The sequence below is a fragment of the Lissotriton vulgaris genome, chromosome 11, assembly GCF_964263255.1.
Source record: "Lissotriton vulgaris chromosome 11, aLisVul1.2, whole genome shotgun sequence".
In the NCBI taxonomy this organism is placed as follows: Eukaryota; Metazoa; Chordata; class Amphibia; order Caudata; family Salamandridae; genus Lissotriton; species Lissotriton vulgaris.
In genome coordinates this window covers 399984901-400008869 of record NC_141699.1, presented here as the reverse complement: position 1 = coordinate 400008869, position 23969 = coordinate 399984901, and the positions used below count along the sequence as shown (strand labels likewise).

The following is a 23969-nucleotide window of genomic DNA, read 5'->3' as shown; positions in this document are numbered from 1 at the left end:
AACAACTCAAGACCCCAAGAAATTCAGGCACATTATCACAACTTCGAGAAAAAAAGAGGAGGTTCTCAGATGGGCTTGAGACATTAGCCCCTAACATTCAGAGGTCACAAGCTAGCGTGGTTTCAAGACCTCTCTGTAATAATAGTCAAGAAGCGGAAAGGACTCAAATCAGTCATCAACTAACTCGGACAAAAATACTACCTAAGCAGGGGCCACCAATTTAACTTAATAGCCAAGTGGCAGGGGACATACAGCAGGTTCATTTAACTACGGAGGCAATGCGAGTACTAGGACTCACAGAAGAGGAGATGCAGGCTGCACCACAGTGTACGAAGTAACTTCCTTCACTATGTCAACACATATGGCAGACGGTCTCCGGTTCCAGGGACAAGCTACAACCCGATCCAGACACAGTGGTACAAGAAAGACGGGCGGTGCTGGACTGGCTGTCGGAAGAAATTACATACTCACAAAGAGTGCCAGGTAACCACCAGAAAAATGTCTTTGTTATCGTTATTCAGGAATGCCCTACAGGAATCTTAAAAGATATGGAAAAAAAATCACCTCACCCACAATGTTTCGTGGCTCGCTTCATAATGTCAGAAGAAACTAGCCACAAAGAAATGTGACAGCTGATGCCATGAGGGTGGCATGATATGAGAAACCCATATCACAAAACTAGCCCCAGAGGAAGCTGCAGCCCTAGAGAAGCTCATTAATATAGAAGAAAGTCAAGGCTATTGCAAGATTGAAGCCTCTCAAATGCTCAGCCCTATTTGGCTTCACGCCATACTTCTAGAAAACATTCTGCCTGGTATTGACTCGATACGGACCAAACTCAACAACACTTTCGCAGACACCGGCACACAGACACCATCAGTGTTGCAAGCATCTATAGCAGTCATACCTAAATCTGGGAAAACCAAACAGTGCAGCTCATATAGACCAACTTCCTCAATTAACATGGATGCTAAATTCTTCATGCGTATCTTGGCGGCTAGATTGCATCCCTATATGTCTTATTTGATACACCAAGACCCCCACAGTCTTTATCACCAAATGGAAAAGAGCCGACAAGTCTAAACGTATGATAAACAGAGAGAGAGGGTCAGAGCATGAAGGATCCAGCACCAGTCATTTACAAAGTGTGATAGCCTCTAAAATCTTTCAAATATCTCAGTGCATTTGTTCTGAGGTGTGACCCACATACACCCCAATTAGACGGTTCAGAAACCACCTGTAACAGAAGCACAAACTTGACCCAGCACCCGAGAAACACAACTAGTCTTTGGTATAATAGCAATATAGCATTGTGTAAATCTGATAGCTTCCCAAATGAAAAAGGCCAAACGTTGCTATTTTGATTGTAGAAAGCACTATCTTTTTATTCCAAATTATTGGATAGATTCTCAGTAGACAACAGAATTGCTTGCCAACGAGTTTTATCCCTTTGTGGGGACTTCACGCCATACTTCTACAAAACATTCTGCCTGGTATTGACTCAATACGGACTAAACTCTACAACACTTTCGCAGACACCGGCAGACAGACATCATCCATGTTGCAGGCATCTATAGCAGTCCTACCTAAATCTTGGAAAAACAAACAGTGCAGCTCATATAGACCAACTTCCTCGATTAACATGGATGCTAAATTCTTCAGGAGTATCTTGGCGACTAGATTGCATCCCTATATGTCTTATTTGATACACCAAGACCCCACAGTCTATCACCAAATGGAAAAGAGCAGAAAAGTCTAAACGTATGTTCTATATGTTTTGCAACACAGAAAGGGTGGCAGGTACTATTGCTGCACTAACCGACAGTCATTACAACCGTTTTTTGGTTTACGCTATTTTTTCCACTTCTGCCCACCTCCTAAGACCAGCCACCAGAAATGGTCTCAACATATAAACTTGTTTAGCACAACAGTGGAGAGGCAAAGCGTATCAGTATTACTTTATGGCTTCAGATGCCATGTATTTAAGTCAACATAGATGACAGGAGTAATGGTTGTCCAGACGGTGACGTGATTTTCAAGTGCCTTTATTGTGTTCATAAAATCCACAGCCAAAATCCACAGCCTACGCGTTTCGCCCAAACACGGGCTTCTTCAGGGCTTAATATCATATCCTGGTACTACACTGGTTTCAAGACTTGATTGGTCCAAATGTGGCTCCCATAAATGGCAGTTGTATCCCACTGGTATTTATTAAAGGTATATTCTTGTGATCCCTTGTATGCTGCTAAACTCCTTAATTTCAGAGGATGGGAGAAGAACTTCAAGCTTGGCCGTATCGTTATCACGTGCCAATTAAGGCATAGTATAGTGTCTCCTATGTCGGAGCCCGTCCCTTTCGAAATTCGTTCCGGAAGCGTGGGTCATCTTTGTTGACTTAAATGCAGGGTATGTTCTAGATTATTGATAACATATACAGGTCCCAGAACTGACAGTCAATGCTGAGAAAGCATTCAACATGGTGCACTGACCTTACGGGACTCAGACCCGGCACTCTTTGGGATAGGTGGACGATTTATCATTTGGATGTGGGTGTAGCTCTCCCAGGGTGGCAATAACGGTAAAAGCAGTCTCCCCTAAGCCCTTTCTCATCCAGCTAGGAACCCATCAGTGGCGTCAATTATCTCCCCGTCTTTTCCTTCTTTACATGGTGCACATGGCAAAAGACGTTAGAGACAACCCGGATATCACAGGGGTGGGATTTAGCGTAGATACTCATGTGATCAGTCTTTATGCAGATGATGTACTGCTAGCCCTGTGTCCTTCAAAGCAGTCTGGTGGCGCTGGCAAGCACCCCTACCCAATAAAGTAAGTCCTATTGTTCTACCTTCCCCTGCTCGAGCTCAGCTCAGCAGCAGGAGGGCAGAGCCGTGTCTGGGGTCGGTAGCAGCACTAGCCTTCTAGTAGACCCTAAAAGGCTGTTACTGGGGGCTTCCCGGAGGAGCCCCTTGGTGCATGGAATCATACCTCCAACACTGATAGCGGTGTTCGGGTAGGATTCCAACATGTTCAAACACATAAGCAACTGATAAATCAAGGGTTCTACAAAGGAAAACATTGAGTTTCCTATTGTGTAAGGACGCCTTATCGTGACATGCTTCATCATCAGCGCCTAGCCAAAGAAAAACTTTGGGGTATACCTTTGAGGTATTTTTAAAGCTTCACTCTTCTGGATCCCGGTTTATCCAGTTTTCTTTTATCTAAGAACTCCCATTCCACCTATGGTTGAGTCCGCCCAGGTAGTACCATCGTACCAGAGTTTGGATAGGCGCCGATGATGAAGCATGTCATGATAAATGAGTGAGGAGTCTACTCCAATATCTTTGGATATTCCAAACGTTTAGGGCAGAGCAGAGGCAATATCTAACATCTTGACACAATAGGAAACTATGTTTTCCTAGGTAGAACCCTTGATTTATCAATTGGGAGTGTGTGTGAGTATCGACAGCGGGAGAGTGCAACTGATCTGACTTTCTCTCACTCTCCGTAGTGATTACGACATGATACCAGACATGCCCAGGTTAGGCACAGACACTATATAGTTAGCCATCCCGTAATGACACATGGTAACTATACGTTTCAAAATGGCGGACTGCAATTACAAAAGCCTGGAGAATCGGGGTTTGTAGGGCGGTGTCCTGCTCATGTAGGGCGCCCTCACACTTATAACCTAGCACCTTCCCTTCAGGTTTGTAAGGCCTACCTTAGGGGTGACATAGGTGTTAAGTGCAGTGACCTCATATATAAGAAAACTTCTATCTGTTGTAAGTGTTGCTAGCACCAACTTTCATAGGCTGCCAAGGCAGGACTGCAGTCACAGTTTGAGTTTTCTCGCATGGGTGGCACAATACATTCTGCAGCTCATGGTGTGCCTATGCCTTTGGTACCTTAGTACCATAAGAAATGCGTTACTTACCTGTAACTGCAGTTATCCAGTATTGGTATCTTTCATAGATTCACATGCCTGAATCATTCCCCGTTGTCGGAGTGGGAGTCCCCGGTACATAAATAAAGTAATGTCACATAGACATATATATATTTAGTAATGTGTAGTGTAGTTCCTATATTCCCAATAGGCTCTTCGCATTGGAATAATATATCCTGTAGCTTAGACGTAGGACTGAGGTCTACTAGGTCTCTACCGGTTATTTTAGACTTAATTGTGAGTGCCAGCTAGCTCAGAGGTCACTAGAAACTTTCTCGAATAAACAAGAAGGGATTAGTTTCTGACAACCCCATAAAACATGACAACTTTGTTTCCCAAGAATAAGAAATCAAATCTCTAGAGTCGCGGAAACAATAGAAAACTATTTCACTCAGTCAATCGTTCATGCTTAGTTTCACCTTCGGAATGAATTTAGGATTAGTCTTTAGAATCACTCTGTCCTTCCTGAATTGGAGGAAAGGGTCTTGAATTGAGAAGGCTTGGAGTTCGCTTACTCGTCTCGCTGAGGTAAGCGCCAGTAGAAGAGCCGTTTTCCAGGAAAGATATTTGATATCAGCTTTGTGTATTGGCTCAAAGGGATGTTTCATTAATTGAGCAAGCACAATGTTTAGCTGCCAGGTAGGCGGAAAAGACCTCACCGGAGGGAATGTCCTGAACAAACCTTTAAGAATTTTTTTTAGGAGTCTACTGGACCAAAGGGAAGCACCAGTCTGAAACAAGATATGGCAGCCAGGTGAACTTTTATTGAAGCACGAGCAAGACCGAGTTTGCCAAATGAAGAAGGTAAGCCAAAAAAGGTGACAAAGAAAAAGGGTGTATTTTCTTTAATTTGCACCACATGCAGAACCTTTTCCATTTCAGGGAATAAATTTTGTTGGTACTGTCAGCCCGAGCCCGGGCTAGAACAATTCTGCAATCTTGCGGGATGTCTAAGTTCTGAAATTCTCTGAACTCTCTGAACTCAGGAAGCCAAGACGATAATTTGAGAGATGTTGGATCCGGATGTTGGACTTGCCCGTGGTTCATTGTAAGGAGACTGGGGCACGGTTTCAATGGGATCGGCTGTTCTAGCGATAGGAGATGAAGCTCCGTAAACCAGTGCTGGCGGGGCCAAGCTGGAGCTATCAAGATCAGGGTACAATGTTCCGCCTTCAGCTTCCGGAGGACCCTGGGAATCAGGGGAAATGGAGGAAATGTGTACGCAAATACGTTGAACCATGCGATCGAAAATGCATTCCCTAGAGACCCCTTCTGGGGATGAATGAATGAATACTTTCTTTTATAGCGCATGGCTACTCTTGAGCATCCCAGCGCTGTAAGACAAAGGAAAGTAAAGACACTATTGGAAAAGGTGCGTCTTTAAGCGCTTCCTGAAAGCAAGGTGGATGCCAGCTTGCGTAATGTTGGCATTTGGCGTTCTGTTTGGTTGCGAACAGATCCAGGTGAGGCCTGCCCCATCGGGAGAAGATGTGACTGAGAAGTGGGTGGTCCAACTCCCAGTCGTGGCACACAGAGCGCTGTCTGCTCAGTGAGTCTGCAAGGTCATTGTCCGTTCCAGGGACGTATTCTGCCTGAAGGGAAATGTTGTGAAGAAGTAGCCAGTTCCAAATTTTCTGAGATTCGTGAGACAACGTTAGAGAACGAGTCCCACCTTGTTTGTTTATATAGTGCATTGTGGTGGTGTTGTCTGTTCTCACAAGAACTGGGGAATTTTTGATCTGAGGCAGGAACGCTCGAAGCGCCAGGTAAACTGTGCTTAACTCTAGTAGGTTTATGTGCAGTTGTCATTCGGCAGGGGACCACTGTCCGTTGATTCTGAGTTCTTGGAGGAACGCACCCCAACCTTCCAGGGACGCATCTGTTGTTCACTCGATGGTGAAACTCTGGAGGACGTGCTGCCCCTCCGGAATTTCGAATTGTTTCTAATCAGCCTTACATATTCGTTGCAAGTCTTCTTCGCCTTGGTAACGCTGTTAACATCGAGGTGCCAATTATCTGGATTGGCGCCCTTGAATTGAATTTATTTGCACAGGACTCCGGTCCGTTCAGTAACCCGTGGGTTTCATCAATTGTTCTACCTTTACACTGACGTCCTCCCCTTGGAATTCCTTTTATAGGCATTTTCCCTGGACTTCTGGTGTGCTTCAGCTAACTTTAAACTCAGGCAGGCCCTTTCTACCCCTTGAGACTGTTTTCATTCATTTCCAGTCGCAAGAAACAGCCCTACGATACCCTGGTTTCTTCTATTCAAAAGATTTAATTTTGTTGTATTAATTGAAGTAATCCAATTTTCCCAATTAATTGTATATATGATATTGTTTTCCTTGTGCCCTGACGAAGGAACTGTGGATTATTGTCTTTTCCGAAACGCGTCGGAGCTTTCTTTTGCCTGTTTCATTTTTGTCTTTCTTTCTTTTGCTTGTAATTCTGTTTATCATGATTGTTTTGTTACTTTATTATGATGTATGGTGTCGTGGTTGCTTGAGAGGATGCCTGTGAGTATTAGTATGATTGAGGGCTGTATGATGTTGATCTAACTGAATTGTACATATTTGTATATATAGCTTGTATGAAATTGTAGCTTTCTATGGACCAGTAAGACTAAAATCATATGTTTTTCTAAAGAAACCTGTTTGTGTGGGACTATGATGCTATATATAAAGTAATGGATGTTTCACCTATAGATTGATAATGTTCTAGGAGAGGTTCTCTGTTTTTTGATGATACGCATCTGTTATAACATGTGGCAAAACTGGAAGCAGGAAAGGCATACCCCGCATAAGGTTCTGTGGGTGAATCCACCACTGTAGAGCTTTCACCATGGGAGGAGTCACTCGGATTACATTGTCGAATGATCCTGTACACGGGATCCATTGAGTGGATAGCGCTTCTTGAAGAGGGCGCATATGAAGACGGCAGTGTGGAATTAACAGAATGCAAGAGGACATCATCCCTAGCAGGGACTTGTAAAGGCACACCATGAGGGTTCTTTTGGTGTACACGGGCCGCCAAGGATGCCAGCTTGGATTGACGCTCCTGCGAAGGGAATGCTTTCTTTTGCGCCATATCTAGGACAGCGCCTAGGAAAGTGAGACGCTGGTATGGCTGAAGGACAGATTTCTCTCGATTGAGAGTAAGGCCCAAGTCGTTGAAAAGTTGAAGACAGGCGTTGGAGGACTCGATCACACCTGCAAAAGAAGGTGCCTTGACGAGCCAGTCGTCCAAGTATGGGAAGACTTGGAGATGTTGTTGCTGGAGGTACGCTGCTATTGGAGACAGGCATTTTCTAGAAATGCGTGGTGGCTCAAGTCCAATATAGGTCTCCATTTTTTCTTTTTCTTCCGAATTAAGAAGAATCTGGAATAGAACCCCTTGCCTCTCTGACCACGAGGGACTCTTTCTATAGCACCTTTCTGGAGCATAAGTGAGAGTTCCAATTGTAGCAGATGTAAATTCTTGTGGAGCATTGGGCGAGGAGGGGTTTGAGGCGGAGTTTCTATGAATTCCAGAGAGTGTCCGAAGCGAACTAGTTGAAGGACCCATCGATCCGTAGTAATCTTTCTCCAATTTTGTAGGAAAGATGTAATTCTTCCTCCAACTTTGCATGGTGGAGAAGAAGTGGAGACCTGAGGCAGAGAGAAGTCATTGTCTTCTGGCTGTGTCTTTCTTTCCTCCTCTACCACGAAAAGAAGTCTTCGTGTAAGACTGTTGTTGATATTGGGGTTTGTAATGCTGATTTGAGTTGTACGAGGACCGGATACCGTGAAAATCACCTCGTAAAGATTGGCCTCTCCCTCTTGAGGCCCGAAAGGGAGGATTTTTAAACTGGAAGGTACCCAGTGCCTTCGCTGAATCGGTATCTTTTTTAATACCTCAAAAGCGCCTCATCAATGTGTACCCTAAACAGAAGTTGGCCGTCGTAAGGCATGTCGAGCACCTTAGTTTGCACTTCTGGTCGGAAAGTAGTTGCTTTGAGCCAGCCTTGTCGTCTTAGTAGCGCAGCTCCAGAAAGCTGACGGAATCCCTTTGAAGCGATATCCATCGCACAATCAATCATCTCTGAGGCTGAGCGTTCGCCTTCTAAGAGATCTTTTTAGCCTCTTTTGCTTCCTCCGACAATGATCCCAAATATGGTGCGATATCAGCCCACATTTGAGGTTTGTAACGTCCTAACAGTGCTATAGAGTTTGAAGCGCGCACGGTCAACGCGGACATCGAAGAAAACCGCTTTCCAATATTGTCCAGTTTTCGTCCCTCCTTATCCGGTGGTGCAGTTAAAGCAGCAGAAGGATTTTTCGATTTGCGCTGCTTTAGTAAAGACCGAGTCCGGCTTGGGATGGCCCGTAAGGCAAGCTGGAGCCGTGTCTGGAGCCCTATATTTCTTGTCCAGCCTGGGCAGAACTAGAGGCAAGGAAGAAGGGTTTTGCATGATTTTAACCCCTTGGTTTCAAATGTAGTCAATGATTGGAACGGACCCGACAGCCTTTTTGAATGGTTTCTAAAAATCAAAAAGGAAACAGTCTTTTTGTTGAGTGGTTGAGTGGTTATTGGAATCTTGAAACGCAAAGCCGCCCTTTCTAGGATATTATGGAATCCCCCAATGTCCTCCGGGGGCGAATCAGCTTGCGTTGGCACAGGAGATGCTGGACATAGAATGACGTAATCATCCCACTCATCAGGTGAGTCCTGGAGTTCCCCTTCCTCCTGCTGTTGCTCCTCCTCTTCGTCATCTGAGGATGGTGGAGGATGTGAAGGAGCAGGATTCGGCTGAAGCACTAGAGGTGGAGGCCGAGGTCTAGACGGAGGAGTAACCACTGAAGGTGGTTGAGGTGTAGAGGGAAGCCTTTGTTTGTAGTCCGCAATCAAGAACAGCAGATCCGTGACTATTGATGCGGGTAGACACACCATAGGTTGAGGAGGAAGAGGAGGCTGGAATTCCTCTTGGTAATCCTCTTGTTGGTCCTGTTCTTGCTCTTCATAGTCTGAATTCTCGTGATATTTTACATTTAGTTCAGATGGGCTAGTAGCCGTCTAGAACATAGAGCCGTCATCCGAGTCTTCGTCGTCCAGAAGATGCGCAGGTGGTAAAGCCTGGACTCTGCTCAGAGAGGTTAAATCCGGTGTCAGAGTGCGCTTAGTAATTTTTAAGTGAACATACGTACTTTTTAAGGTAGATGCCTGTGTCGTCATCGAGCCAGTCGACGGGGTGGTCGTCGGAGGGACGTCAACGACCGATCCACATGGTATCGTCGACGGAGCCTTCGTCGACGTTGATGATGTTTTCGTCGACAATGATGGAGCTTGCGTCGACGATTTCTTTATAGATATAATAGATGAAACGGACCTACCCGTCGACTACGACGAGGATGTTGTCGACGTGGATAATGAAGATGACGCCACAGAAGTGGAGATGGTCGCTGTCGATGCTGTCACAGGCAGAGCTGATGATGTCGTGTAGGGTTTCTTAAAGGTAGAAGTAGAGTCCTGAGGATAAACCTTCAAAGTCAAGGCCTTAGAATGAACCTCTAAAGACTTTAGCGTCTGCTTTTGAGGTGGCTCCGAAGATGGTCCTGGGGATGTCACTCTAGGCCTTTTAGGAGAGGAATGTGTACTCCTAAAGGAACACTCACTCTCACCAGAAGAGACTGCCTGGTCCTCATCTTTCAGTCTCTGAAGCCATATCAACAGGCGCCACTCTCTGTCCTTGAGGGTCTTTGCTGAAAAAGTCCGGCAGACTTTACAATCCTTAGCAGAGTGGTCAGGGTAGAGACAATAAAGGCAATCCTTATGTTTGTCATCTACATGAAGCCTCTTCTTGCCGCAAGAGGCACAAGGTCTAAAAAGTCCTTTTGTAGGAATATCAGCCATGGTAAACTGACAACCTCACACAAATAAAGAAGTTCTGTGAGAACAGTACTGGAAAATCCAGAGAAATAAGGAAAACTGAGCAAAGCTCAGTGGAGGCTCCCTTAGCACGACGTGCGGTAGAAAATCTGAGGGACTAGGGCTCCTTCCAGGAAAGTTCTAGAGGGTGGTGATAGCTGATTGGCTCTTGGCCAAAGTTTGGTCCTTTTCACAAAAGGACATGGATATGTTACTAATGAGAGGCCTCTGGCCCATTAAAATATATATATATATTCACTGAAAAAACCATAGGTTATAGACCATATATAGTTAGGGATTAGCATTTACAAAACCTTATTTTACTTGCACAAAACTATTGAAATTCCATATATAGTTAGTTGCACTAACTATATATCGCGCACCCGCAATCCACTGCTAATGATGTCACATATTACATCATTCATGACATGGTCAGTGACATCACTGATGACATCACTGATGACAACACCCAGTGACTGTGTTTCTGTAAAGTTAAAATATGTCTTACATATTGAAGAATGAGTGGATGTATAAGTGTCTGGATGAAGGATTTAGTAGGTGCATGACTGACTGTATGAGAGAATGATTAAATGTGTCTCACTGAGTGCATGGGTTAGTGACTAAACTGTCTTAATTTGTGCATCATTATATATGTTGTTCTGTAAACTGCTGCATGTTGAAATCAGTAGCTATATGAGTAACTATATGGGTTATTGAATGGTTGCCCAAGTATTTGTATGGGAGACTGAGTATGTGTGTGGGTGGCTGGGAGGTGTGTGACTCTGTGCATAGATGTGTGAGCAGTTGATTCACTAAATGTATGGGTTCAAAAGTGCATGTGGAAACAGCTGTATGGACAGTTGACTGTGTGCATGAGTGTATTGGTGAGTGAATGGATATCTCAATGCTACATGTCAAAGTAAGTACATATGTAAAACACATTCCATGTGAGAGTTGACATATATAAATAACTGTGCATAAGAGCCAGTGAATGTGTGAGTGGCTGTATGGATCATTGTGAACTTGTATCAGGGATTGTATAAGACAGTAAATATGTGTTAGTATATGTTTGAATAAGTAAGGTGTGTATAACTGTATAGTTGAGGAAATGGAGGTGTGATTGATTTTTTGCATAACTGACTAGGTGTGTGAGTAACTCCATGGATAAGTGACAGTCTGTGAGTGTCTGTTTATACTGATTGTATCTAAGGTTATATTAGAGTCTGAAGATGTTCATTGTATTATCACATAAATGATATCATCAGTGATGTGATCAGTGATGTCATTTGAGATGTCATCAGTGATGTCATCAGTGATGTCATTTGAGATGTCATCAGTGATGTCATCAGTGATGTCATCAGTGATGTCATCAGTGATGTCATCAGTGATGTCACTGACCATGTCATGAATGATGTAATATGTGACATCATTAGCAGTGGATTGCGGGTGCGCGATATATAGTTAGTGCAACTAACTATATATGGAATTTCAATGGTTTTGTGCAAGTAAAATAAGGTTTTGTAAATGCTAATCCCTAACTATATATGGTCTATAACCTATGGTTTTTTCAGTGAATTTTCAAGGTTTTGTAAATGCAAATTCCTAACTATATATGGTCTATAACCTATGGTTTTTTCAGTGAATTTCATTGGTTTTTTAAAAGCTAATATCTATAGCTGTAAAATATATTCTTTATTACGTGACGTATCACATAGCCCGTGAGACGCCTCATGACGCATCGCATAACCGTGACGTATCGTCTCTGCAGCGCAAACAAAACCCGTAACGTAAGCGCGCCGGAGCACGCTTACAGATATATATATATTTTTTTTTTTAACCTTAATTAGACAAAATCCACACGTGCACATATCTTGAGGCCTTGCAAAGGCACATCAAACAAACAGTCCCTACAATTTTGCCAAGTTTGGTGGAAATCTACTCCTTTAAATTTTATTTTACTGTTTCTCTTGATTTTCCCCTTGTTACGCTTACCGGAACGCTACCCGGTATGCAAACAAACGCTCCAAAAACACAATATGTCTGACTCCCGTTACGCTGCCGGTTAGCTGCCCGGTTAACGTACCGGGAAGCGCCTCTACTGCGAAAAATCGCAATTTTTTTTTCCTTTTGCCCCGTGGGGAACTTTAATAGCCCCCTCATCAATCCTAGGTGTTCAGGAGGGGTCTACCTTACCCCTTTCCTTCATTTACACCTTTTTTTTCCCACCTCTTGTCTCTCGATCCCACTGAGAGACAAGATGGCGGCCGCTCCGGACTGTTTACAATGTTGACAGCCAATCAGCATCTCCTCAGACTCCAGTTACGCTGCCGGTTAGCTGCCCAGTTAGCTGCCCGGTTCGCGTACCGGGACGGGCCTCTACGGCGAAAAATCGCATTCTTTTTTTTTTGCCCCGCGGGGCACTTTAATATCCCCCTCATCAATCCTAGGGGGTCAGGAGGGGTCTACCTTGCCCCCTTTCCTTCATTTCCCCCTTCGTTTTTCACCACCTCTTGTCTCTCGATCCTACAGAGAGACAAGATGGCAGCCGCTCCGGACGGTTTACAATGTTGACAGCCAATCAGCTACTCCTCAGACTCCCGCTACGCTGCCGGTTAGCTGCCCGGTTCGCGTACCAAGACGCGTCTCTACGGCGAAAAAAAAAAAAAATCGCAATTTTTTTTTTTTTGCCCCGCGTGGCTCTAGAATATCCCCCTCATCAATCCTAGGGGGTCAGAAGGGGTCTACCTTGCCCCCTTTCCTTCATTTCCCCCTTTGTTTTGGCCTCCTCTTGTCTCTCGATCCTACCGAGAGACAAGATGGCGGCCGCTCCGGACTGTTTAGAATGTTGACAGACACCGGAGAGCCAATCAGCTTCGCAAAGTTCCGTTACGTGTCAAGTACGCGAACCGGAGTGCTGCCCGGAGCGCTGTCACAGATATATATCTTTTTTTGAACGTTAATTTCTCAAAATCCACTAGAGCACATATATTGAGACCTAGCAAAGGCACATCGGGCTAACAGTCCCTACAATTTTGCCAAGTTTCGTGCAAATCCATTCAGCCGTTCGAGCTAAAAGTGAGGCCAACCACCCTATGGAAATTAACATGGGAAAAACGCGTTTTGGGACCCCCCTTTTTTCTCAGCCCCCCCTTGACGAACCCCCCCCAAATTTTCAGGGGCTGCTCAGAAACAAAATGTGCCATTTTCCTGAAAATTTCAGCCAATTCCGTCCACAAACGCCAAAGTTATTAGACATAGAATTTTCAAAAATCCCATAGAGAAAAAATCCTAACTATATATACCTACTGGCGACCGCCAGTAGGTAATATATATATATATATATATATATATATATATATATATATATATATATATATATATATATATATATATATATATATGTGACATTACTTAATTTATGTACCGGGGACTCCACCCCGACGACGGGGAATGATTCAGGCATGTGAATCTATGAAAGATACCCCTAATACTGGATAAACTAGGGACTTAGAAGGGTACACCAGTAGCCAAGTGGGAAGGTACCAAAGTACTTACCACTATTCAATTTAGGGAGAAAGCACAGCGACTGGGGTCCTGATTCGCAGGATCCCAGCCAGACTAGCCATTCAACAGAATAACACCAGCAAAAAGTGGGGGCAACTATGAAAGCAGATCCTACTTTCCTTCACAATGCAAACTGAGATCAATCAATTCGCATAGAAAGGGAAGCAGAGAACACGTTTGCACCACAAGCTGGCATGCAAAGCCATGGTGGAGTGTGCCAGAGTACAATATTATCATGCAAGTCAGTTATGATTAAGGGAAGATGATCATGTATGGAAGCTTAGATGACAGAGCCTGCAATTCGCTCACCCTCCTGCCAGAAGTTATGGCCACTAAAAAGCTGGTTTTGATGGTAAGCAGCCGGACGGGGCAGTTGCGCAGAGATTCGAATGGAGCACTCATCAGGAACGGTGGAACCAAATTGAGGTCCCACTGAGGCATGATGAAAGGGGCAGGTGGAAACTTATCTACAAGCCCCTTCAGAAATTATTTACAATAGAGGATTTAAACAAAGAGGGTTAGTCTGTCCGCCTAAAGACGGAAGACACGGCGAAAGGTACCCTTTGAGATAGCCCAGAGCAGAGCCCTGCTGGGCAAGGGTCAAAATAAAGATAAGAACTTGAGAGGAAAACAAAGAAGATCAATAGATCTTCCTACACAATATTTCACAAATTAGTGCCACCGGCAGGCGTACACAGTTATGGTAGAGACACGCCTGGCGACCAAAATAACATTCCAGATTTCGGAAGGAAGGTCAAATGCTGTCAACGTCGGCCTCTCAATCTCCACGTAGGAAGGCGTAGAGTTGTCAGGTTCAGGTAAAGGTCCCTACTCTGCAGAAGATCCTCACAAAGAGGCAGCCTGATCGGAGGATTGATGCTCATCTGTAGAAGTTCGGGATATCAGACTCTCAGTCCAGAGCACCAAGAATGACTTGGGACCGGTAACTCCTGATCTTCTTGAGCACTCTTGACAGGACTGCTGTTGGCCAAAAGGCGTACAGTAGTCCTGAGCCCCACTCACGACAAAAAGCGTCGCCGACAGAGTGCTACACCACGAGAGTGCTACGCTATGGCGCAAAACTGCTGACATTATGCACTATCGGTGGAGGTGAATAGATCTAACCAAGGCTCTCTCCACTGCTGAAAGAGACCTTGCACCACCTCCGGATGGAGATGCAATTCGTGATCCGCTAGGCATCAATGCCAGAGTTCGTCGACCCTGGCTTTCAGAGAACCTGCCAGGTGTTGAACCACCAGAAAAATGCCCTGCTGTTCCAGCCACGTACAGACATGCAGGGCCTATTTGTGGCAGTACCACATGGTAGTGGCGTTGTCCTTGAACAGTTGAACCAGCTTTCGTTTGATTGACCGAAGAAAGGCTTTCAATTCTAAGCAAATCGCTCGGAGCCCCAACAAGTTTAATTCCACCGAAGACCAGAGTCCTCGGAGCTCCACTTCTCTCAGATGGCAGCCCCATACCAGGAGTGAGACATCTCTCACTTCTGTGTATTCTGGTTGGGGAAGGGAGAAGGGTCTGCCTCTGACCCAAATGCGGTCTGTTAGCCACCACTGCAGGTCCTGTGCAGTTCTCTCAGAGAGCTGGACAAAGTCGAAGAGATTCCCCAGATGCTGCTCCCACTGGAACTTCAAGTCCCACTGCAGAGCCCGCTTATGACACTTGGCATGAGTTACTAGCAAGATGCAGGAGGCCATGAGGCCCAGCAGCCTCAGAGTCGTTGTCACCAAAATCCAGGATAGAGACTGAAATATAGGTATTATAGCCTAAATATCGCAGGCGCGCCGTTCGGGAGGATAGGTCTGAAACTGCACCATATCCAGAACAGCTCAGATGAAAAGTAGCATCTGAGAGGGAGTCAGGTGCAACTTCGGCACCTTGATAGAGAACCCCATAAAGTGTAGAAGGTTCACTGTAGTCTGTAGGTGGGAGATGACAGCCTAGGGCAGTGCTTTAAATGGGGCGGAAATAGTGCAGTCACCCATTTAAATATAGCGAGTGGGCGGGGCTTGGGGCGTGGCTTAGGGCAAGAAATGCAGATACGTATTGACTTCGACACTATTCGCAGCACATACCAAAACCAGTGTATTCTCTCCCCCTTTCTCTCGTTTTTGTCTCACATAAAAACAATCACAGGAAAGCACACAGGCAAGCAGACAAACATAAATAGACAGTTAACAAAAGAATAAGGTGGGATTAAAGCCATTTGAACCTGGTTACTACCCAAAGCTTTCTTAATTACGCTGTCACTGGGCTGCCTCGATGTCTGTGTTTGCAACACACACAAGATGATGGACGGAATGTTGCACAATGGCAATACATTCCTCCCCAGTCACAGATCTGGGTTTAATCCATTGTTATTTTCCTCACCAAGCCACTCCAGTTCAGACATGGCCACACAGCATGATGGTGAACACCCAGATGGTATGCAAATGTGTCCATGCTGAATTGTTCAGCTGGGCTCGGCTCAGAACTACCTTGGCTATCAAAGAAAGGCTGCCAGCACCAGCGTTTCAGGAATACTGGTACGCTCCTCAGCAGTAGAGAAGTGCTGGTGATAAATCTAAGAAGTGCTGGTACTCCGTACCGGTGAGTACCGGCCCATTTAAAGCACTGGCCTGGGGTGAACTCTCCTTCTACAGCCAGTCGTCCAGATAGGGGGGCGACTGGCATCCGTGATCTGCAAAGATGAGCTGCAACCACCACCATCACCTTGGTTAACACCCAAGGGGCGCTGATAAAGCCAAAGGGTAGCACCGTGAACTGAAAGTGCTCGTGGACTACCATAAACCGCAGGTAGAGCAGCTGGGTAGGCAGGAGGAAATGTTAAAATAGGCATCCTGCAAGTCCAACGCTACCATCCAGTCTCCTGGGTCCAGTGCAGACAAGACCCTAGCTAGAGCAAGCATTTTGAACTTTTCCTGTTGGAGGAAGTAGTTGAGGGCTCGCAGATCTACGATAAGGCACAGGCCCATTTCCTTCTTCAAGACCAGAAAATAGCGGGAATCGCAACCACAGCCTACTTCTGGTGCCGGAAGCCTTTCTATTGCTCACTTGGGCAAGAGAGTCAGGACTTCCTCCTGAAGCAAAGCCAAGTGATCCTCCGACAGCTGGTCGTAAGCAGGAGGTATAGAGGGAGGGGTAGTCTCGAAGGGGAGGGAGTCGCTCCTTTGGAATATCTGTAGAACCCAACTGTCCGATGTGATGTTTGCCAGTGGTGGAGGTGATGGCTGATCCTGACACCAACTTGCCGCCAATGATCTTGAAGGACCACTAGGAGGGTTTGGAGGCTGAGGGGGTGGGTGGTGGTGGACTGACTTGGCCTCTGGCCACCAGGCCCATGGGGTCAGAACGAGTCACGCCCATGGCTGCGCAGAGGTTGCTGAGCTTGCACAGCCTTGTGGTTGAGGTATGTCTGGCATGGCTGAAAGCTCCTTCCGTAGCCAAAAAAAGGGGCAAAAAGCAGACATGGGACATGTGGCCACTGCAGCGGACCAAGAACTTGGCCGTAGCCAGCAAGTCCTTAAAGCGCTCCAGGGCCATGTCTGCTTTGTCTCTGAAGAGATGGGTGCCATCAAAGGACATGTCCATGAGGGATGCCTGGGACATCTCATTCACGTGTTTTGTCGAACAGCCACCGTTGATGATCGCTTTCTACCCAGCAAGTCAGTTGTGTCAGGCCCACAACGATTGGCACATTTTGCAACATCTCTCCCGTCTGATACTACTTGGGAGAGGACGGCCAAGGCATCCTCCAGGATCTGTGGCAGCACTTGTGCAACCATTTCCCACAAGGAGTGGGAGTAACGGCCCAATAGGCTTGCGGTATTTACCAACCGCAAGGCTAGTGGAAGGAAACATTTTCTTAGTCCACTATCCAGCCTCTTCGGTTCCTTGTCTGGGGGTGCGTAAGGGAAGGTGCTCTGAGATGTAGAGGCTTGGCCCACCAAGCTCTCGGGGGTAGGGGTGTTGGCAAGGCAATTGCTCGGTGCAGGGCAATGGCAGAGGGAGATTGTCCAATTCACAGGGGCTCCTGTGAAAGGCTTGAACCAGGCTCCCAGCAGGACATCAGTCAAGGCCTTATCGATAGGCAGGAGGGGTTTCAAGGAGGAGACACCTTAATGCAGGACCTCTGTCAAGATGTTAGTCTTAACTGCCCCACAACGGAGCTAAAGGTCCAAGACTTCAGCTGCCCTGCGCACCACCGTAGCATATGAAGCTCCCTCCTTCATAGCCACGGTTGGGGGGGAAAGCAGAATCAGAATTTCACATCAATCAAGTACAAGGAATAGGCACTGGGCAAGCTAAGTGGCGTTAAGTAGATGCAGTCAAGAACACTGACACGAACGCCACAATTTTGAATTCAGGACAAGGAAACTCTCAAAATTAATAAAGTGAGTGCCATTAAACTGGTTGATAGTAGCACCCATCATGACATTGCAAACCTATAGTTGCATTTACTATATAAGAGATAATATTTTCACGTACCAAATGTAAACCCCTTTCGAGTACATCATGCAGTTTTGGTTCTAACAAGGAACAGGTATGATTTTCTTTCAACACATTTTGCACTTCATTTCCTTGTATTGTGATCTTGCAAAATCAAAGAATATGGCTAGTTTTTCCCTTGTTAATACAAATCGCTAGCAAAAGGGACTTTGGAATTACTTTTATCCCATTTCTTAATATTATGCTTTAAAAAATATGGAATTTAATAAGGTAAATTACAATCCAGTGGCATCAACTAGCACATACATGAAAAATTTAACGAACTAGGTATGCAGTTGAATTACTTTTGGTTTTCACTTCTGTGAAGACAATGCTAATATCCATTTGATAGATGATTTTACTGCAGCTACATTGTAGTACTCATGAGGAAATAAGGTATGTGAAACAAGGTTTGAAAATTATTTATGTACGAATTAACTGGTGGAATGTGGGCATTAGTGAACTGTTGAAAGTAATCACATGAAGTGATCCAATATTTATTTTTTATAAAACTGGCATTCTTGAGCAAAATTTGAATAAACCTTGAAAAAAATGGGAAGTCTCAAACAGAAATCAAGAATAATGCTGAAAGAAACATAAGCTATTCGCTTATCTTAAGTGCCCATAATGCAAATTTGATTTTTTTTTATTTTATCAGATGAAGAAATGTGTGCGACAGTCATTTAACTTTATGACTGTACTTTAACCTGTTATCGCAGCGGACAGTCTGCCCAGATGAATTTACCAAATTCGCACATTCAATCCGTACCTTGAGCTTCTCGGAATTCAGAAGCTCTTCCTTGATCTCCTTCAGGCGGGCTTCCTTTATTGCTTGCTTCGTGACAGAGCGCATTGCATCCTGGATGGAAGAATAACAGCTAAGAATTAAAAGACAGGTGAGTCAAGGACACTGAACATGGAGGAGGGACAGCTATGAGCGACAGAGAAGTGAAGAGGGATCACACAGAAAGGTGAAGGGACTGTAAATATGAGAAGCAATTGTAGTGAAACTGATCACAGAGCAAAAAAGGGGAAAGTGTGTAAATATGACTGCCAAAGAAACTATACATTATGATTACACAAGGAGGACAGCAGACATTTATTTATACTTGTTTTGCAGCTAGCAAACCTCATGCAAATGTTGTATAGTTGTCCCAAACAGGCAACGTTTTGAATAACAAGATGCGAGAAGTGAGATATAAAATACAGAATGAAAACTGATTCTTGCAGTCAATTTGCTGTCAATCTTGGGACAAAGTGATGATGAAGGTGCTCACGAGTCGTCCAAGACAGCTTACTGACCCTCTTTTTAGGGGTCTCCATCGCAGTAGATTTAGATCCAGGGATCTACTATTACTTTTGGTACTTTAACTCAACAAAGAGGCACCAAAGTGGCACAGAGCAGTGAGAGGGTGTCAGGTTTATAATCAGAGACAGCGAGTTCAGATGTGGAGGGCATGATTTGCGCAATGCAATATGGGGTGCATTAGACATTTAGAAATGAGCCTGTGGTACCCCATGTTCTAGCTAGTCCGATGTACAATGCTCACTACAAGCCTAGTAGAGAAGAGGAGCTCCTGACATCTTGTGGTTGCTGCTAATAACACATTCACCATACAGAAGCAGACACTTGCTTCCTTGGCACCATTTTTGAGTTTCTGGTTCAGTCTGAACAGTTTGTTCTTCAGCAAAAATGTAGTCTAGAAACACTTACCCGGCAGCGGTAACGAAAGCCCTCAATCTCTTCCATCCGAAATTTGTAGGGTCTAAGGATGGACGTCTCTGTACTTTCTGGAATGGAAGGGAGCATCTGAGACTAAGTTCAAAAATGCTTATATCACTTAAATAACTGCAATTTCTAGAAATGAAATGGTCTTTGGAAAGATAGAATATTTTGACATTGCGGCATCTCTTTACATATTGAGACGGGAAGAATGGAGTTTATCAAACGAGAAAGAACAACCTCAGACATTCAAAGATAGTGAACCGGTGGGAAAAGATTATTCTCTTTTTTTTTTCTACCCCTTCTCCCCCTCCACACACATACAAGACGAGCATCACCATATTCCCTCCTCCACTGCCCCAGTTCTACAGCTGTTCACTTTGCTGCATTCCTCCCACAACCTTTTGTGTGTCTGATCTACCTGCCGAAGCGCCAAGTGTTTGCCCAGACAATGGTCCTGTGCTAACTGCACCAGTGGAACCAAGAAATAGCAGACAGATGAGTCCCAATCGGGGAGAACATAGTCTTAGCTTGGTCATGTTATGGGTTCAGGGAGGACTTTGCCTGGCAGTTCGTGCTGGAATATTTCTATTGACGCAGGGCCAAAACTGATTTGCATATGGCTGCATCCAAAGTGAGGTTGCATGGTGGACAAAAGAACGATGGGTTGGAATGCTACCCAGAGTGATGGCTAGTGGTTAAGCATGCAGCAAGCATTCCTCCCATCACCTTTTGTGTGTTTGAGGTCTTTATGCTTACGGCACATCCAAGCATGAAAAATCAGGCCATAAAAGATACAAAACTCCTCAGAGAAAGCAAATGTGAAATCGATAGGAGCAAAGAGGCAATATCCAAATGAAATATGCTACTTGTAAAGGCTCTTCTGGCTAAGCAATGGACTCATAAAAAAATGGGCAAATATCTTGGGACTTCAAACAAAAACATTTGTATAGACGTGAAAAACAGTGAGACATTACAAATTTGTTTATAGCTAGCACAGCACCCCAGTAAAAATTAATTGAATGTTCACTAGGGTTCCTAAAGTATTTGGGAGGAGTTGTGGAATAGTTGGAAACACTTTGCATCTATGGTGGAGATTCCGTAATCTTTTTCCTTTCAGGACGGAGGTTGTCAAAACTCTTAGGGAGGCGTTAGGCTTCCCCTTGCCCTTTCAGCCAAAACTACACATGCTAGGTTTGATGCCAGATAAGTATGTACGCATTTCAAAGACAGAAGTAAACATTGTTTTACAAAATTTGGGGGACATCAAAGCTTGCAATCACATTTCAGTGGAAGAAACCAGAGCTTCCCTCAACATCTCAATGGTTTCACAGACTGATCAATGCTGGTCATGGAGAAAACCATCAGTGATCTAGAGGAGGACACAACTCCTTTTTGATGGACAGTAGGAAAAACTATTTAAACATTTCGGCATGGGGATTTACTGCACTTAAGCTGCCATTGTGTTGGAAGGCTCTGGGCAATTTCTTAAAGAAAGATGAGAAGTTAGTGCTCACTGAAGGAGTGTTGTTGAGGTATATGGGATCATTGTGTGCACTCTGTTTTGTAGCTCTGGTGATGCAGGCCACTGTGGTGGGAGGGGTTTGGGGAGGGAGGGGAAAAGAGAATAATTCATGGCAACTGTAGCAGTTGTTGGCTGAAATATTAGCACGCCTTTTACAGCTTTTCACTGAAATTGAAAAAAATAAAAAATAAACAGGCTTGGTTTTAGGGAAAAGGTGGGCACTATGCAAAGTCAATCAGTGTCTTCAGGTGGGCGTACAGGACCAGACATATGGAAGCTAGCAGGTTTGTTGTAGGGGCGGGCTCAGAGTGCAGCTGAAGCAGCAAATGAGCCAGAACTGAGTTAGAGCTCTGCTGTGAAAACATGCTATACTTACCTTCTGTGCTAGGAAAGGTATTCCACAAGTATAAGGAAGTCAGGACATGGGAAAATATATTCAGTAGCACTAATTATCTGCAGCAGAATAAAAAATAATTAAATGGGGGGGCTGTACTTTCAGACTATTTCCCCAATTATTGCTGCTGGGTTGTCACAAGAAACCAAAGCAGTGTTGGAAGATCTGGGAAAAATATGGCAGGGTACTGGTAGATACCGTTATGGGATTTCGGACAAGACCCAGCGGTGGTTCTAGACAACAGCTATTTTATTTATTTATTTTGAAGGTTTTATATAGCGCTAGCTCCACCAGAGGAGCAATGGAAATAAACCAAAAAAACAATCATAGTACTGAACAAAACAGATTATACAGGAGATCAGACAAAATAAAAGGAAACAGTTTAGGGTACATGGTGAGTAAAATACATATAGGATAAACAGGAAACCCATTGAAAGAACCAAAGTGTTGTTATAAATAGAAATGTTACAGTATGTCAAGGGGGATTCAGTGGGCATAGAAGGGTGTGCGGGGGTATAATGAGGGGGAGAGGGTGGTGTCAAGAAGGGGGTAGGTGAGTGTGGGGGGGTTGGCGGAGCTGCTTAAGGAGTTGATAATCATCATGAAGAAATCAAACATGATCAGTACCTAGTGGAGGAAAGTATCTCCAGTAAGATGAGGTACCTCCATTGAGATCAAGATTTTCTAAAACCATCAATCTATACTGACATTTTATGTAAGTTTGGGAAGGTGTCTTTGTTTTACTCAACTCTAAAACCACCAAAGTACTGTGGTTACTGGGGTCATGCACATTTTAAGTTAGTCATAACCAGTAAATCACCTCCCATGAGCGCATCCTCTATCTCAGCCAACTTGGGGAGCTCCTCGTGGTTCACAAGCGTCAAAGCTGTGCCAGGGTTATTAGCACGAGCGGTCCTGGAGCAGGAAGAAATAAACAAAGATCTGTCAGCGAGCCCCACAAAGATTTTAGCCTTTGAATATGCTGAAAACAGATCCACAGACAGCCAATCACACTGCATTCATTGCACTAAAAGTCGGTCTCCTACTACATTAACAGCATATCTGGTGCTACCACTGTGTATCGAGAGCACAATAAGTGCGGACGCCACTGTCCAGTTACAGGAGAAGCTTTCCCGACAGCACTGAGAGCACAACCGGGGATGTCCCCAGTGCACCAAAGGCTTGTCACAAGCTGGCCCCAGACTACTGATGGCACATGAAGAGGATCCTCACTGCAGTGAGAAGACACAAGAAGCCTCAACTGCACTGCCAGAGGCAATGTATTGTCTTCTTATAGGACCTTCCTTCAGTGCTATGAACCAGGAAATTACTTTTGCTAAGGACGGTTGGCTTCACTCCTGCCCAGCTAGGTCTGCTAAAAAACTATTTGCATTCCAGTGTTGACCTACAAACCACCTACGCCCTCCAGTTCATTTGCCTGTCATCGGCCTCCTTTCCCCACCCACTAAAGGCTAGCCACTGACAACCATTCCTTAAACAATATCCAGAGGTCTGTCAGAGAGAGCTTTGCTCTTCCACCTACAGTGGTATGCCAATCACAAACAAGATCTCACAGCCAGCATTTCTTCACAGATTAGCCTCATACACTGCTCAACTAACCTGCCAGCGCGGTGAATATAGGACTCTACAGACTGAGGGAAATCAAAGTTGATCACTGTAGAAACATTCTGGAAATCAATACCTCGCGACACCCCATATTCCTGGTCCCGACCTCTGAAAAAAAGCGAGAAAGTGAGCGAAAACTTGAGATAAATGAACAAGCAATCATCAGAAGGTGGCAGATGTTTGGGCCACTGATTAGAGTAAGAAGTGGACTCCAGTAGGCTAAGAGGGAGACATCTGCTTCATAGTTATAAATCCTGTAAAAGTATTCAGCTGCAGACTAAGTTAAGTGTACTAAGATGGTCTTACAGTGCTCATCTTACATCAATATATTCTTAAAAGGGCAGGGAGTGGGTTCATAAAGACAGATCGTTTCAAAATATGTATTGGCAGAACTGTATTTGAAGAGTGAAGACACAAAATACAATAATAGGGAGCCATATGTAAGCTTACATACCCATCTCCTTTCCCGGGTTTCTTCTTTTTACTCTTCTTTCCACCCTCCTGCTTGGTCTGCCCTGTAGGCTCAGCCAGAACGTGCTCATCCGTTGCAATGATATAGTCGTACACACCCTGGTTGAATTGGCTAATAATGTGACAACTGGAAGAACAAGGTTATGATGAAGCTTGTTTAGAATGAGCAGAAACAATATCAACACTAAGCAAGATAGTTCACCACTGATGGATAATACAGCGGAGGACTAGGATATTTAATAATCCTATTATTGGGGTATTTGGGAAAATTAATTTTGCAAATACTCGCCGGCTGTGTTTATACAATATCGGC

General features: G+C 44.6%; 1 protein-coding gene across 1 annotated transcript in view; it reads right to left on the bottom strand.

The window, feature by feature from the left end:
* DDX56 (DEAD-box helicase 56) overlaps nt 1-23969 on the bottom strand; it is a 138358-nt gene that overhangs the window by 14664 nt on the left and 99725 nt on the right. Inside the window, exons 7-11 of the mRNA XM_086943431.1 lie at nt 23640-23783; nt 23180-23293; nt 22380-22474; nt 19632-19708; nt 18687-18776 (exon numbers count right to left, since the gene is read on the bottom strand). Of these exons, the coding sequence (XP_086799557.1) occupies nt 18687-18776; nt 19632-19708; nt 22380-22474; nt 23180-23293; nt 23640-23783 (520 nt within the window). The remainder of the gene's footprint in view (nt 1-18686; nt 18777-19631; nt 19709-22379; nt 22475-23179; nt 23294-23639; nt 23784-23969) is intronic.